Source organism: Acomys minous, assembly GCF_964271855.1.
Source record: "Acomys minous genome assembly, chromosome: 10".
NCBI classification, from domain to species: Eukaryota; Metazoa; Chordata; class Mammalia; order Rodentia; family Muridae; genus Acomys; species Acomys minous.
Genome location: NC_140491.1, coordinates 16290434 through 16307134, shown reverse-complemented (window position 1 = coordinate 16307134; position 16701 = coordinate 16290434). Strand labels below are relative to the sequence as shown.

Below are 16701 nucleotides of genomic sequence, written 5' to 3'. Positions count from 1 at the left end.
TTCTAATCAGTCAGTCAGCCTTGGTGACGTGGATGTGACTTTTTTTCTGGGAACTTGAGTTCACACTAGTCAGTTGTTTTCTAAGCACCAAAAGAATGCTTCTGACCACTAAAGAGTGTTGTACAAGGCTAGATGGGCTTTTTGAGGGGAAATAGAGAGCTTAGCAACTCTGGTCTCCAGAGAAGTGCTCTGCCAGTGCTAGGGTGGAGGGAGCATTTTAAGGGAAAGGAAGGCAAGGGACTCTAACCATGCCTTGGCTCCCATTGGAATTCCTATAACTAATTCCAGGTTCTTTTTTCTTTCTATAGTTTTAAAAACTAGAAATTCACATTAATCTAATTTCCCTTTAAGTAAAATCCTCGTCCTTCCCAATGACGAGGTGAGACCAGTCTAGACTTCACTGAAACGTGGGGCAGACATGTTAATCACTTGGCTTCAGCCATGGTCAGTGTTGGCTTTTGGCTAAAGTGTCATACCAATTAGAGTGGTTTCTTCATTTAGTCTCTTTATAAAATGATTTGCTGGTTGCTAATGCAAAAGGACCTATAAAGAATTATGTGGCACTTACTTTATGATGGATGGCTGAGACCTAGTGAAGTAATAAGGGTTTGTAGGTCATTATAAGAAATACAGGACCACAGGGCTGCAGTGGCTTACCAAGTATTGTAAACATTTTAATGATTGTCTTTATTGCAGTAGCTTGAATTTACCTTCTGTTAGTTAGGTATGGTTTATTCAGTCCATAACCTCACTTAAATACTTGAAGAATCTTTGCTTTTGATTTCCAAAAAAGAATGAAGATGAAGATGTTATTACTATCTTTTGGGTTTTCAAAACAGGGTTTGTTTCTCTGTGTAGCCTTGGCTGTCCTGGAACTCACTTTGTACACCAGCTGGCCTTGAACTCAAGAAATCCACCTGCCTCTGCCCCCCAAGGGCTGGGATTAAAGGCATGGGTGACCACTGCCCGGCCGTACTCTTCCTATCTTTTGAATCATGTGTATTAAGTGTTTTCAAGGAAGGTAAATGTGCTACTTTACACAGAGTAAGAACTGTCTTGGCGTGTGTGTGTGTGTGTGTGTGTGTGTGTGTGTGTGTGTGTGTGTGTGTGTGTGTGTGTGTTTAATGCCCTCCTGTGACTTGCTAGTTCTGCCTAGGCTTCCTTTAGGATTTAAAGAGGGGATGGTCTGCTGTCTGCTCTGGAATGAGGAGATCCTTGCTGATCCAGATTCAGGCTCTTGTAAAGAGTTGCTAAGTCGGGGCTGAGCAGTGGCTCAGAGGTTAAGTAAGGGAACTGACTGCTCTTCCAGAGGTTCTGAGTTCAATTTCCAGTAACCACACGGTGGCTCACAACAATCTATAATGTGATCTCAGGCCCTCTTCTGGCCTGCTGTGTACATGCAGGCAGAGCACTGGGCACATTAATAATAAATAAATAAATAAATAAATAAATAAATAAATAAATAAATCTTTTTTTTTTTTAAAGAGGAGGGGGGAGAGTTGCTAAGTCAGCACTGGGCACGTTAATAATAAATAAATAAATAAATAAATAAATAAATAAATTTTTTTTTTTTAAAGAGGGGGGGGGAGAGTTGCTAAGTCATGAGGTAACTTGGGGACATGACCACAGATACTTTGGCTGTCTCTGTCATAAAAAATAATTTCAGTGAATAATGCTAAAACTATCTGGCCTGGAAATCTTATTTTAAAAGCTTCAATTATTCTTGGTATTAGCATGCATGCCTCAAATGGCAGTTGTCCATTTGACTTTTTCATTAAAGGTCGGTATACTTTTCTAAAACATGAAACTTTTCTAGAAAGCTTGTTTTCTCCAAAGGCTTTGTGTTAATATGCCCTTTGATATTATTATATTAATGTCCAGCATTATCTTTGGTGAGCAAGCAGTTATGCAAGAGGTGCTCTTTGACAGTTACTAACTTCTTAGACAGAACTGATGGCGAGGAGCTCCCAGATGCTCCTTCAGTGGGAACAGGCTTGGAATTTGTCTCACCCAACTTAATTGTCATACCAAGCTAAATAAAAGCCTTTTTTGAATCTATAGGCTTTTTCCAGGTGTGTTCACAGGATTTGAGGGGAGAGAGTTGTTAAATCAGTCACTAAAATAATGACTGAATTTTAAAATGGGTAAAGTATTAAATGTGTACATATCGCCACCAAGTGGGAGAGAACAGCATTGTTTGTCAGTTGAGATGATGAAAAAGAGGAGAAAGAAAAAGAAAAGGCAGTATTGTTTGACAGGACTCCATAGCAGTTAAAAGTCAGTTTTAAACACCATCTTAGTCATGTTTGGTTAATTATATGGGCTTTTACTCCACTTTCCCTTTTTAATCTATATATGTTATTATATTACTACTAAACTATGTGGAGATAAAATTTTGGTTAAATTACTTTTAGGAGTGACAATTTGGGGACATTAAAGATAGGATTTCATTTGCACCTTACAAAAGAATCTGAATAAAAATGCTCACTCCATTTATCATTTCAGTGTACATATAGTTTTCAGATGTGAAATTAAAGTACATTTTGTGATAACTCGTTCAAATTGCATAATGCCAATTTACCAATGAGCTCAGGTTCCAATAAAATACTAACATGGGATAAAGTTCCTGAAATTGCATTAGCCTAGGTTTTTGAGATGTGCGCTTGGTGGCTACTGCTGTTAAAAGCTGGAAAGATCCCTGGATATATGTAAACAACCAGTCCCACTAGGCATTCCTACAGTGTCCACATCATTGGAGTGATGTTGACCTAGGCCGTGACCTTGATATCCTTCGCCTCAAGTGTGAGTATGGAAGCATGAAAGCGCCTCTTGTTATGTATTGCCTAATTGGGTATTACAGACACAAAACGGAGGCTTCCCACTCTATTCTACACTGCTTCCTCTCCAGGACATACTTGGTCTAGTTGACCTTTGGCCTCTGGTTTTCTCTCCATAGTTGATTCCCTCCTTCTAAACAGCCACTGCTTCTCTTCTTGGTCTTCCTTTTCTTTAAATGCTGCAACCTCCTTATAGAAGTTTTTGTTTGGGTTTTTAGTTAATTATTTATTTAATTATTTATTTTTGTTTTGTTTTGTTTTTTTGTTTTTTGAGACAGGATTTCTTTGTGTAGCCTTTGACTGTCCTGGACTCACTTTGTAGTTCAGGCTGGCCTCAAACTTAGAGATCCACCTGCCTCTGCCTCCCGAGTGCTGGGATTACAGGCATGTGCCACCATGCCTGGCTCAAAGTCTCTATTTTAAAACACACCTCTCCTTTTTTCTCCCTCTTTCTGTATCCTATTAGAGTATAAATTCCATGAGAATAGGATTTTTGTTTGATCTTGTTGTTTTCATTACTATGTTATGTTTCTGGTACCTGGAAGATAAAAGTAATTTGGAGAACTAATAAATGCTGATGATCTCAGCTCATTTCTTGGAAGTCAACGTTGCCAGTTAACTTGGAAAGTCATCTGAGTGGGGTTGAGAAAAGAAGGTGCCAGTACATTAAGAGGCTGTTCAGTAGGTGCTACTGTGATTTGCTGAAGAGGAAGCAAACTGCTCATTTCCCTACAGACCTGAGGCTGTGCATGGGTACATATTTTATTTACTTATTTGTTTTTATTTATTGAGATAGGATCACACTATATAGCTCTGGCTTTCCTGGAACTTACTATGTAGACCAGACAAATTCACAGAGATCTGTCTGCCTCTGCCTCCCGAGTGCTAGGATTAAAGGCATGCATCACTATGCTTAGCAACCAAATTTAATTTTATAGTCTGAGTTTCAGGTAAAATTTGATTCTCAGTATCAATCAATTGACTAGAAGATGTCACCGGGCAGTAGAAGGCCTATGTTCTCACTGTTCAATGGTGTGAGTAGATGCATATCCACATGCTAGGCTGCTCCTTGTTGGTTTCTTATAATGGGAGCTTGCCACAGGTGGTTATTATTATTATGGTAAGGCTGTTTTCGCTCATAGTGGGATTTGCAGAATCAAGAAACATCTCTCTATAGTCATACCTATACAAAAAAGTAGGATTAGCCGGGCCCTGGTAGCTCATGGCTTTAATCGTAGCACTCAGAAGACGGAGGCAGGCAGATTGCTTTGGGTTTGAGGCCAGCCTCGTCTACAAAGCGAGTCCAGGACAGCCAAGGCTAACACAAAGAGACCCTGTCTCCAAAAAAAGGAAAAGAAAAAGAAAAGAAAGAGTAGGAATTACCATTAGGGTCTTTTGCTTTAAGAAAAAAAGGAAGGGAATTAGTTTTTTTTGGTAAAAGATATTGTGTGTTAATTATATACCTGGTTCTTCATTTTTTAAAATAATTCACTTTTTAAAATTAATTTATTCTTGTTACATCTCAATGGTTATCCCATCCCTTGTATCCTCCCATTCTTCCCTCCCTCCCATTTTTCCCTTATTCCCCTCCCCTATGACTGTTCCTGAGGGGGATTACCTCCCCCTGTATATACTCATAGGGTATCAAGTCTCTTTTCGGTAAAAAATAATTCATTTTTATTTTATGTGCATTAGTGTGAAGGTATCAGATCCCTTGAAACTGGAGTTTAGGACAGGAGTGAGCTGCCATGTGGGTGCTGGGAATTGAACCCAGGTCCTTTGGAAGAGCAGACCATGCTCTTAGCCACTGAGCCATGTCTCTATCCCCTGGTTCATTCATTTATACTATTTGCCTGGCTACTATAGTCATTTGAGTTTTAAGGCCCCCTAAAGTGACAAGACAGACATTTTAAGGTGTGTACATGTCAGTGGGTATCATTGGACAAAGATATATTACATATCATCCGGCAGGTACATTATGTACTACAGAAGGGATGAATTCATAGTTTGAGTATTAGGTTATGACAAAATCATTACATGTGGAGAGAACTTGTGAAGTTATTTTTTGGCACACAGAAGAACAAATCTGTTAGCAGTCATGAGCTAAAAGAAGATTGTGTTCTTTTGGTCCAAGATGTTTCTCAGTCATGCATGCTAGGTGTTCAAGGTAAGGTACATAAAACACAGACATTTTTGTAAGTAACTAGTTCTCTCTCTCTCTCTCTCTCTCTCTCTCTCTCTCTCTCTCTCTCTCTCTCTCTCTCTCTCTCTCTCTCTTTCTCTCTCTCTCTGCCTTACTTGAAATGATACTTTAATGCTATTTTCCAAGTGAATTGCCAAATAAGGTTAACTCTAATATACCAAGAATATAATTAAAATCAATGATGCTGTTGTCTTGGCTTGAACTTAGTAATCACAGACTATGTGGTGATCTATTGTGTTGGCCAAATTCTAGTAGAGTAGTCCAGAGTCTTGAAGTGTGAGAATTCCAAGTTCTGCTCAAAGCAGGACTAATCTTAACTGATGATGTAACTCCCAGATTTTGTTAGAACAGATAAGAAAGTCTTCATTTCAATCCTTTTGACAAGATGATTTGCTTTGTAAATGACCGAAATGCTTGTTAGGAACTAACTTAGTACATTGAAGTATGATTTTGAATGTAAATATTAAAAAATAAAATAAAATGATCTTGAATTTAATTTTTTTGCCTGCCATTTTTTTTCCAGATTTTTTTGTCCTCCTCCTTGTGTGTATCTTATGGGCAGTGGTTGGAAGAAAAAAAAAGAACAAATGGAACGAGATGGTTGTTCTGAACAAGAGTCTCAACCCTGTGCATTTATTGGAATAGGAAATAGTGACCAAGAGATGCAACAGCTAAATTTGGAAGGGAAGGTAAATTCCAAATATACATTCTGCGTTCATTTTTTTGCAGTATTTATTTTAGGGTTGTTTTGTTTTTTGTTTGTTTGTTTATTTTGTTTTGTTTTTGTTTTGTTTTGGCTGTCCTGGACTCGCTTTGTATTCAAAGCTGGCCTCGAACTTACAGTGATCCACCTGCCTCTACCTCCAGAGTGCTGGGCTTAAAGGAGTGCACCACCACACCCAGCTTAAAAGGGCTTTTTAACAACAATTGTTTAATGTGTATATCCTCAGGGACAGTCAGTCATGGTCTGATGACTCATAGAGCTTGTGTGTTGGCATTTAAAGGCAGCACTGGGAGGTGTCTCCAGTTTCCTGGCAGCCTTAGCTGTAAGTTAGATTTCTACTGGAGGCCAGGAGTTTAGGAGACAGATTTTTCTGCCTGGCAGTATTGTGATTCTCAACTTTGGTTTACTATGTCCTCTTAATCTTCATCTGCTGCTGAGAAGCAGCTGCTGACATGGATCTGGTATAGTGGCCATTGGTTAACCAACACAAGTGCAGGACACAGCTACTCAGAACGGTTTGTCTTCTAGCTTTGCTGACAGTTCTGTGAATTTAGAAAGCAGTAACAGTCAGTATACTACTTTAGTTCAGGAAGATAGTTTGATCAGTTATTATACTTACTAATTTAATATTTTCCCTTAGTATTAAAGTTTAGAAAATGGTTCTGATCTCAGTGACTGCCTAGCATCTAAAGTATCATATAGAAGGTATTTCTGTATTTAGTAACTATTGGCTATCTTGGTGTTTATGTCTTGATTTTACATTAGGGTAAGCTAGATGGCCAACAGTGGTGAGGGTGGTGAGCTGTGATGGGCATTCTAGTCACGTTAGTCATGTTCAGAGAGTACTCAGAAGCCTTAACACGAACCTGCAAATCTCGATGCCCTTATACTTTTAGCCAATAAGGTATGTTGACTATGGATTTTAAATTAGGTTTGGTATAATTTTATTACAATAGCGAAATGTTTGTTGTAAAAGAAAATAGAGCAGTAAAACCATTTTAAAGTTTGGTGAGTTTTTTTGTTTGTTTGTTTGGTTGGTTTTTTTGTTTGTTTGTTTGTTTTGTTTTTTTTCTGAGACAGAGTTTCTCTGTGTAGCTTGGCTGTCCTGGACTTCCTTTGTAGATCAGATTTCAAATTGGCCTTGAATTTACAGAGATCCTACTGTCTCTGCCTCCCTCGTGTTAGGATTAAAGGCGTGCACCACCATGCCTGGCGCTCTGTGTTAGATCTTGTTGTGCAAGTCCTGGACACGGGTAGGATGCAGGCGCACATGTGCACGTGAGGACGTAAAGGACTGGTCTCTCCTTTCACAGTGGAGGGGATGATCTGAGGGGGTGATCGCACCAGCCCTTGTTCATCTGTTTTATTTATGCTGGCCAGTATTTTCTCATTCTTGATGCAGATTATACTTAATAATGTTAGCTCTCAGAATTAAGTGCTCTGATCTTAGGCTTTCTCACTAATTGAGATGTAGTCCCCTTATTGAGATGCACCTCTCATTTTGTCTATGACTATCTGCTCTAGTCCATTGACTTTATCCTGTGTTCCAAAGCAGAACAGTTCCAGATTTGACCTTTAGCTAGTAATTGAAAACTACGGTGGGCCTATGTAAGAACTCAACGATGTCATATCTGAGCACACAAGAAAACCTCTACTGCAAAGGGCTATTTCTTGTATTTTGTGTTTATTGTTGTTTCTTATTTTGCCTTCTTCACAACAAGGTCTTTCAAAATTTAGAATATTCAAGACCACATTTAAGTTTTCTTATGCAACTTTGTTAAAGAGATAAACTATTGCAGTATTTTTATCTGCTACTAACAGTCTGTATTGGCAAAAATTTTTAAGAATAAAAGCCTAGAATTCATTAGCTGTTTTCTAATGAGTGGTACTTGTTCTACATTTTAAAAGGAGCACAGAGCAGAAGTAGTTGAAATAAATTTTGGATATCATTAATTCTGTTTCATAAAAGAGGTCAGTGTTTTGGCCAGGCCCCTCACTTCACAGTGTTTAAGGGAATAGGGAGAGTTTTAGAGCCATTATATACAGGTGAAGTGGTGGTATTTTAAACTTTTCAACAAGTGAGTGTTTTATCCCTTTAAACTTGATTCTTTTGATAATGGAATAAATAAACCCATTAAACAAAGTTTATCTATTTTAAAAATAGTTCTTTAGTATATTCTTAAAGATACCTAAGATGTTTCTATGCTCCCGTTCAGTCTAGCACTGTTTTCCTTAGTTTTGTGGTTACCACAGCATTCAGTCATAAAGAGAAACATTGGGTGAGCTGTTTGAAAACTGCAACCAAAAACTGCAGGTAGTTATCAGTTGTTTTTAAGTACAAAAATCAAACAATTGCTTTAACAGTGAGTGGTGATTCTGTGAAGCATGTAAAACTATATAGAACAAAGTGAGTAGATATGTATGGATCATAGGGTTTGGTTTTTAAAGTAAGTTGTTATAGCAATGTTTGTATATAACTAACACTCGAGGAATTCAAATTAATGCCTTCGCTGGTCAGCGACTTGTAGACACCTGGAAGACTCTCCGCCTGTGCTGTGTGTTCTTGCTCTTTGCCCAGCCTCATCCTTCCCTGGGGATCCCCGCCCACACTTACACTTGGGAAGACCAAGTCCTCAAGCACTGCTTTGTCCACAGCTATCAGAACTTGGCTTCTGGATTATTGGATTATTTTTTGTGCAGCTCTTCCGAGTTGACTTAGACAGTGCTTCTCACTGTGCTTTTTCCTCTGCTTCCTATACTAGGTGGACTTGAATTTTCTGGAACAATTCAAGCTGAGGAACAGGAATAGTGGATGTAATAGTTTTCTAGCCACCCTAAGGACAGCATTAATGGCTGAACATTGAGGTCCAAGTGCAGCTCTAGCTCCAGAAGGGTCTAGGAGACACTCGACTCAAGTTCAGCGCTCTGGATTAAGGTTTCCCTTCTTGGCACCTACGCTGAGGGTGATCTGTCCCTCCTGACCTCTGTCTTAGGAAGAGGCTGGCCTCTCATGAGCCTGACATTCATCTCCCATTGTTTCAAACACTTCTTAAAGATGTCTCTCTAGAGAGCAGCGTCAACAATTTATTCGGTGATCTATCGGAGAGATATCATTCATGCCCAATCAGATGTGGCTGCACCATTCTGAGGTGTACATCAAGGGTGTGCTATTAACACTTCGCTTTTCTTCCACAGAACTACTGCACAGCCAAAACACTGTACATATCTGATTCAGACAAAAGAAAACACTTCATGTTGTCTGTAAAGATGTTCTACGGCAACAGTGATGACATTGGTGTGTTCCTCAGCAAACGGATAAAAGTCATCTCCAAACCTTCCAAAAAGAAGCAGTCACTGAAAAATGCTGACTGTATGTATGCTCGAGTCTATTTGTTACCACTTCTCACATTACATCAGTGAAAATACACTTTTAAGTATGAATGGGCAGTGCTACCCTAATGAAATGATTGGTTCTCAAGTACTGTTTGGAGTATCGGAGCTACTTCAGTAGAATTGCGTTAGAGTGGTTTCTACTGTTTCCTGGGGGTAGTTGGGGAAATTTGGAGGATTTTTCTCTCCTTTTGTCACAGTGACTTGGTGGGAAGATAATGCTTTGGGACCAGTGATGATGCTAGATGGTCTACGGTGTCCAGTTAGTCCAAAAGACTCAGTCCTTTCAGAATGACACAAGTACCTACTTAAAAAAACATTGTAGTGTGCTCTGGAAAACCAGCTCAGACCCTAACTCAAATGTCTAAAGATCTCCGCGGCAAGAACTGCTGTCTCATTGGCAGATTGTATACTGTGTGTGAGCCTGCATCTCAGCACAGTTGAACTTGGTTGCCTGGCTTTCTTCCTCATACACTTTTTATTGTGCAAACTTTGAAACTTATGTAAAAGGAAGAAAGCAGCATGATACAGCAATCTCCTCGTCCTCAGCAGTTTCACCAATTTTGTTCCGGGGTCTTAGTCACCAGCATCTCCTCTTCCCTTTCTAACCGCTACACTGTGTTGATGTAAATCTCCTTTTAGCTAATTTCTATAGTGGTGACTCTTAATGTATGGCTTTTGTTTTTTTTTTTTAAGCATCATCTCACAAAACTGAGAGCCCTTTAATGTCATTTTATACTTATTCCGTGAATAGATTAATCATAGTGTCTCAGCAGTGTCTTTTTCTGTAATTGTTGTTATGTTTTGTTCCACTTACAGTTGACTTGTTCAAACATAGAATTTAGTAAGGCTTATAAGGTTTTTTGTTTTTTGTTTTTTAGGCCTATAAGTTTTAACCTGCAATAGTTTGTCTATTCTTCTCTCACACCCCCTTTGGTATAAGTTACTTGTTGAAGAAACTAGGTCATTTAAAATCCTTTGGAATTTCTATATTCTGAATTTGACTGGTCCCATGTTCCTCTGCCTCAGTTTTTCTATGGCCTGGTAACTAAATGCTTTTACAGTTAGCTGGTCATTCTCATGGCTTAGAACTCATAGAGTGTCTGCTTATCCTTCCTTTCTGTCATGTAGAAAGTAAGTACTGACTGTAGTAAGTTCACTGGTTTGTTTAATGTACTACTAAGGTGCCTCAGCAACCTGTAAACCAGTACTTAGTAACTGTTACTACTTCATTAACATACACAATGTACTGACTTTCCTTTTTTTTTTTTTTTTTTTCTTCAAGACAGGGTTTCTCTATGTAGCCTTGGCTGTCCTAGACTCACTTTGTAGACCAGGCTGGCCTGGAATTCACAGCAATCCGCCTGCCTCTGCCTCTTGAGTGCTGGGATTAAAGGTGTGCACCACCACACCCAGCTCCAGTTCTTTATTTACAACTTTAATACACTTAGACAAAGGGTCTTTCAATGAAGAACTTCAACATACTTGATTTAAGTGTAGCCAACAGATAGGTTTGATAAACAGTTGATCGGTTACTAATTTGCAGAATAATAGTATTTGATAGTGACCAGTGATATTAGAAAAAAACGTTTCTCAGCATTTTGATTAAAATCAAACATATAAACATAGGATTTTATGGCATATATATTTTATTCCACTCAGTCTTTATTCTTATCATTTATTCACTATTATTGGGGGGGGGCGCGGAAACAGAATTACATATTAAATGGAAACCCTAACTTCAATATTAGCCTTAATTTCAGGCTAGTCCTAGTTCATCATAAGCAATCTTCCACCTCTGTCTGCTTTCTTTTGTACTCACTTTTAGTTTGATATGACCAGACATTTGCACCATATATAAATACTACTGTGTGGCTATAATAAAAATTGGAATTTCTTATCTTTATATATAATATCATGATCATAAGAAAAATAACTACATAAGCAGAAATGCTTCTAATGTCATCTACTATCCTGTCAGTGTTCAAAATTTGAATGATCTAAAATAATTGAATTTTAACCAGGTGAGCCAAAATTAAAATTCACTGGATGTTACAATGTACAGGCAGCATTGGCATCTGTGTGGGTGTTCTGTAATCTGTGTTCCCATGTAGCTAACCTCAGACATTAGGAATTTCTACATTCAGATTTGCTAAGTTCATTATGTGTTCTGTAAGTTAGTATAAGTTCACTGAACACTAGTGAAAAGTCGAAAGACAGACTTCCTTTAATACTGTTTCATAAGAGTATTACAAAATCATGTTCATTTCAGTATAACAAAGGCAAGTTCCAGTTTTCAGCCAAGGAGGAAAATGAAGGGTTCACTAGATGTAGCAGTTATTAAGAGAAAAATAACTAAGGACAGGGGAGTTTTTGCTAGAGCGACTTACTGGGTGTCCTGCTATTGACAGCAGTGGTCAAGGGAAGGGTATCACTGGTTTGCTACAACCAGACTCAGAAGGTGGTGATTGGGCCCTGAGATGAAGACTGATAGAAAGACCAGCTGGCCGCACAGAGATCCACCTGCCTCTGCCTCTGGAGTGCTGGGATTAAAGGCGTGTGCCACCACAGCCAGCTGTATACATAATTTAAATGGCTCGATATTATTGTAATTAATTTAATCAAGTGTCTACCATTAGATATTTGTTGTTTTTAAAATAGTTTTCCATCTAATAATCATTACTACTCTAAATGGCATTGTGTAGCTCTCTCTCCAAATTGAGATGTTGACAGTTGGGAAGGTGGGAGGAAGGGTACAAGAAAGTTCTTTGTATTTTTTAAAGTTGTGACTTTTGTAAAGCCTAAATGACTCAAATTAATTAAAAGGAAATGAAACTAGTTAAAATAAAACAAAACCCTTTTTATGTCATCTTGATAATATTGTGAAAAGATACTTTGGTCTTTTTCTCCCCTATACCCTATCTTGGAAGACTAAAATGTTTGCCACCAGAGTCTGTTCATTATTTGCATTATTGTAAAAATGTTCCTAAATTGGGTGCGGTGGCACATGCCTTTAGTCTTTTCAGTAATACACAAATTCAATACCATGAGGAAACATCTACAGTAGGCTACTGTTGAGTGTGCTAAGCAGAGCAGGCATATTATAGTAGGATCATATTATGAATTCAAGGCCAGCGTGGTCTACAAAGTGAGTCTAGGACAGCCAGGGCTATTACACAGAGAAACCCTGTCTTGAAAAACCAAAAACAAAAAATAACAATTAAAATATTTGTTTTGCTGAGCCAAAGTCCCTTCTTTTGTGAACCCGTGCCCAAGTCATATAAATGGGAATCTTCTTGTCTTTGCAGTGTGTATTGCCTCAGGAACAAAGGTGGCTTTGTTTAATCGACTTCGATCCCAGACAGTTAGTACCAGATACCTGCATGTAGAAGGAGGAAATTTTCATGCCAGTTCACAACAGTGGGGAGCATTTTATATTCATCTCTGTGAGTATAAAAATGTGTATTAATTTTTAGTATAAAATAATATATTCTCCTTTTTGGGGTAATAAAACATGAATGTATTAAGTTATTTTCTTAAACACACACTAAATTTTAAAAGATAACCATTTGGTTTTTTTGCCCACTGTAGTGGATGATGATGAGTCAGAAGGAGAGGAGTTCACGGTCAGAGATGGTTACATCCATTACGGGCAGACTGTCAAGCTCGTGTGCTCAGTTACTGGCATGGCACTCCCAAGATTGGTAAGACTTGACTTGGCTTTAATGACTATTAGGTAAAAACGAACAAGGAAAGATAGAGAAATGTAGCTCAGTTTTTATGCTTTTTAATGTGAAAACATAATGTCCCTTTTATTTTCTAAAGAATTAGTCTATGTTACAAGTATATTGCTGATGTCAGTCTCCTTTTTGGTTGCGTTTGTCTTTTTTTCCCCTTTGATGATGCACACACACTGTATTCTTGTGTGTGTGGTCCCTGCTATATCTGAGCATAGGACCAAGCTTTCAAAAGCCTAGAAATACAAACATAATTTTTATTTTGTTACTTATATAAAACATTTTTTCAAAATTAGGTAGAGTTGATATTTCTTTTGGTTTTTCAAGACAGGGTTTCTCTGTGTAGCTTTGGCTCACTTGACCAGGCTGGCCTCGAACTCACAGTGATCCGCCTGCCTCTGCCTCCTGAGTGTTGGGATTAAAGGCGTGTGCCACTATGCCCGGCCCAATATTTCTTACTTTAGGAACAATGCACAGGATTTGGGGCCTTTTTGTTCATTAGGTTGTGAAACTATAAGACATAATTTTTTCCTTGAGTTGAAAAAAAAAGCTTTAGATGCATACTAAATATCACAAGTAGAAATGTTGGCTTCGTGTGACATATGTAAGGACACTGTAAAGGCCTGTTAGACGAGACATGGCTTCAGGAAGAGTGTCCATGTCCGATGCTGCAGAGGTTGTGAAGTACTTTGGAAACTTTGGGCAGAAGGTTATGGAGCTGCAGTTTCCAACCTGTGGGCTGCTACCCCTTTGCAGGAGGGCAGTTACTATCAGATACTCTGCATGTTAGATCTTTACATTATGATTCATAATTAGCAAAATTACAGTTATGAAGTAGCAATGAAAATATTTTTATGGTTGAGGGTCACCACAATCGGAAGAACTGTAGTAAAGGGTTGCGGCATTAGGAAGGTTGAGAACCACTGGTCTAGATTATAACAGTTGTAGAGTTTAATAGAGCAGGACAGGCAGCCAGTTCTGGGTTCCTATGCTCATCTCTCAGCTATTAACATTTTTAAAAGACTTGACCACTTCCCTGATCCCACTTTCTGATGAGCATGTTGGTTTTGAAATACTTAATTTGATGCTGCTATATATGTCTGCTCTGACTAACGCACTCAACAGTAGCCTACTGTGGATGTATCCCCATGATATTGAATTTGTATATTATTGTATGTGATTGTGGACAGTAACAGCACCATGCAATTTATTGGAAATGCAGAATATCAGAGCCCAAACAAATCCTGGTGGGTAAGGCATTTGTAGTCAACAATTCCAGATTTGTGCATTAACATTTAAAAAACACTAGTCTACACAACAAATGACTGCCTCCCTCATTTTTAAAATATCCTTGATATATATACTATGTTTATAAAGATTTTTTGTTCCTAGCCTTATTGTTGAGGACAAATGGCTAATACATTGTTGTGTAGTATATATTGTAGACTGTGACAGTGTACAAAATAAAGACTGCATGTGAATGACTTATTTTTTTAAATTGTTGAAATACAGATAATTAGGAAAGTTGATAAGCAGACAGCGTTACTGGATGCAGATGACCCTGTATCACAACTCCACAAATGTGCATTTTACCTTAAGGATACAGAAAGAATGTACTTGTGCCTTTCTCAAGAAAGAATAATCCAATTTCAGGTATGTTATAAAATGACTGGTGAAATCCAAGCTATACAAATAGGACTTGGGTTCCTACTCAGTGGGGAATTCCTACATGGCCCAGCAGCCAGTCAGCAGCATTGCAGATTAGTAGTGACTAAATCAAATGTGCTGGAAAAGTGCTGGCTCGACAGTCTATAGAGACATGCTTCTCGTTAGCTGCTAATTATACCCCTATACAAGAAGCTGGTTCATTTGTCTACCTTAGATTCGTTGGTTCTCAACACACTCCAGGATTACTCTGTTGTTATTGGTGGTGGTCGTGTTTTGTTTGATTTTTATTTTTATTGGTTTATCTTTTTTCCAAGACAGAGTTTGTCTAAGTGGCCCTGGCTGTCCTGGAACTTGTTTTGTAGATCCAGATGGGTGGACTGGGACCTAGGTCAGGGTTTAGGGCTGCGGGTTCAGCCTCTGTTTCCTCCTGCTGGAGGTGCCAAAGCTCCTAATAGCGCTGCACCCTGAGGGATCTCTGTGTGAGGGTTCACTTGACATGTGAAGTGTGCTAGGATGTTCCCAGGCGTGGTTTTGTTGTTGTTGTTGTTGTTGTTGTTTTTTGTTTTGTTTTTCTTTTCCTCGTAAGTTCTTTCCTTGTTAATTCAAGTCTGGTAAATTCTATTATACTGTGATGTTTATAAAACTAAACGTATGGACATTTGTTTTTCTTCAGGCCACTCCATGTCCGAAAGAACCAAATAAAGAAATGATAAATGATGGCGCCTCCTGGACAATCATTAGCACAGATAAGGCAGAGTATACGTTCTATGAGGGGATGGGCCCTGTCCTGGCCCCAGTCACTCCCGTGCCTGTTGTAGAAAGTCTTCAGGTGAGACTGTTTAGTCACAAGGTAACTTTAGCCTTTACTGGTGTTCTTAGCTCTAACCTGCTACAAATCTACTTGGCTGTGATACTCATTTATTTTTTATTTTGTCAATGTTACAGTTTGGTGTCTTACTACATATACTATTGATGGAAAATAATAAAACAGCATGTTTACATGGAAGAAATGTTATTTTCAAATGGCAGTTTTGCAGTCATGTCATTTAACAGATATGTTTTAAAAATCTAAACATGTTAACCTTTATGAAAATGAAAGCAAGTGTAACCCAAGCTGTGTTCTGTAGTAGAGGGTGAAAGCTTCTTACTGTGGTTTCTCTAAATTGCAGTTGAATGGCGGCGGGGATGTAGCAATGCTTGAACTTACAGGACAGAACTTTACTCCAAATTTACGAGTGTGGTTTGGGGATGTGGAAGCCGAAACAATGTACAGGTACCGATAGCCTGTTGTATCTATCTCCCAGGGCTTTGGAGGGTGCAGGCGCATGACTATCCATGCAGAACTTGGTTTGCCTTGAAAATGCTTCTAAGTGGTATGTGTGTTTCCTCCTCAGATGTGGAGAGAGTATGCTCTGTGTGGTCCCAGACATTTCTGCATTCCGAGAAGGTTGGAGATGGGTCCGGCAGCCAGTCCAGGTTCCAGTAACTTTGGTCCGTAATGATGGAATCATTTATTCCACCAGCCTTACCTTTACCTACACACCAGAACCAGGGCCGAGGCCACACTGCAGCGCAGCAGGAGCAATTCTCAGAGCCAACTCAAGCCAAGTGCCCACCAACGAATCAAACACAAACAGCGAGGGAAGTTACACAAACGCCAGCACAAATTCTACCAGTGTCACATCGTCCACAGCAACTGTGGTGTCCTAACTACCGTCTTTTTGATGGGACTTAAACTGACTTGAATGCGGCAAAAAGTTGAAAGAAAGAAAGGAAGGAAAGAAAGAAAAGAAAGGCAAGCATAAAATGAACAATTTTTTGTGGTTTCTTGGGAAAACTTTTCATACCAGGTGATCTATTTCAAAAGCCCGTTACCTGCAAGTACTGATGTGAAATGCAGAAGCCACATAAAATGAAAAACATCAAAATGTACAAACTGTTGGAAATGAAGGTTTTCAGCTGTCTCTCTCTCACACACCCCTTTTTTGTTTGGTTTTTGTTTGGTTTTGATTAAATGGTCAAGAAATGGAAATGTGGCTGGAGTACAGGTTAGGCTAGAAGACACACATCTAACATAGTTGTTATGGACCAAGGGACTTGCATCAGCTTTAGTGAAAGGTACACTTCACCATGCCTTTTTTA

The 16701-nt window shown here is 38.8% G+C and overlaps 1 protein-coding gene across 3 annotated transcripts in view; it reads left to right on the top strand.

The window, feature by feature from the left end:
• Positions 1-16532, top strand: part of RBPJ (recombination signal binding protein for immunoglobulin kappa J region) — a 200608-nt gene extending 184076 nt beyond the window's left edge. For all 3 annotated transcript variants that reach the window (XM_084799712.1, XM_084799711.1, XM_084799713.1), the window contains exons 4-11: positions 5564-5729; positions 8960-9134; positions 12463-12600; positions 12746-12858; positions 14404-14544; positions 15233-15388; positions 15729-15832; positions 15954-16532. In XM_084799712.1, coding sequence (XP_084655838.1) covers positions 5564-5729; positions 8960-9134; positions 12463-12600; positions 12746-12858; positions 14404-14544; positions 15233-15388; positions 15729-15832; positions 15954-16269 — 1309 coding nt within the window. In that variant the 3' untranslated portion in view covers positions 16270-16532. The remainder of the gene's footprint in view (positions 1-5563; positions 5730-8959; positions 9135-12462; positions 12601-12745; positions 12859-14403; positions 14545-15232; positions 15389-15728; positions 15833-15953) is intronic.
• The last annotated feature ends 169 nt before the right edge of the window (positions 16533-16701 follow it).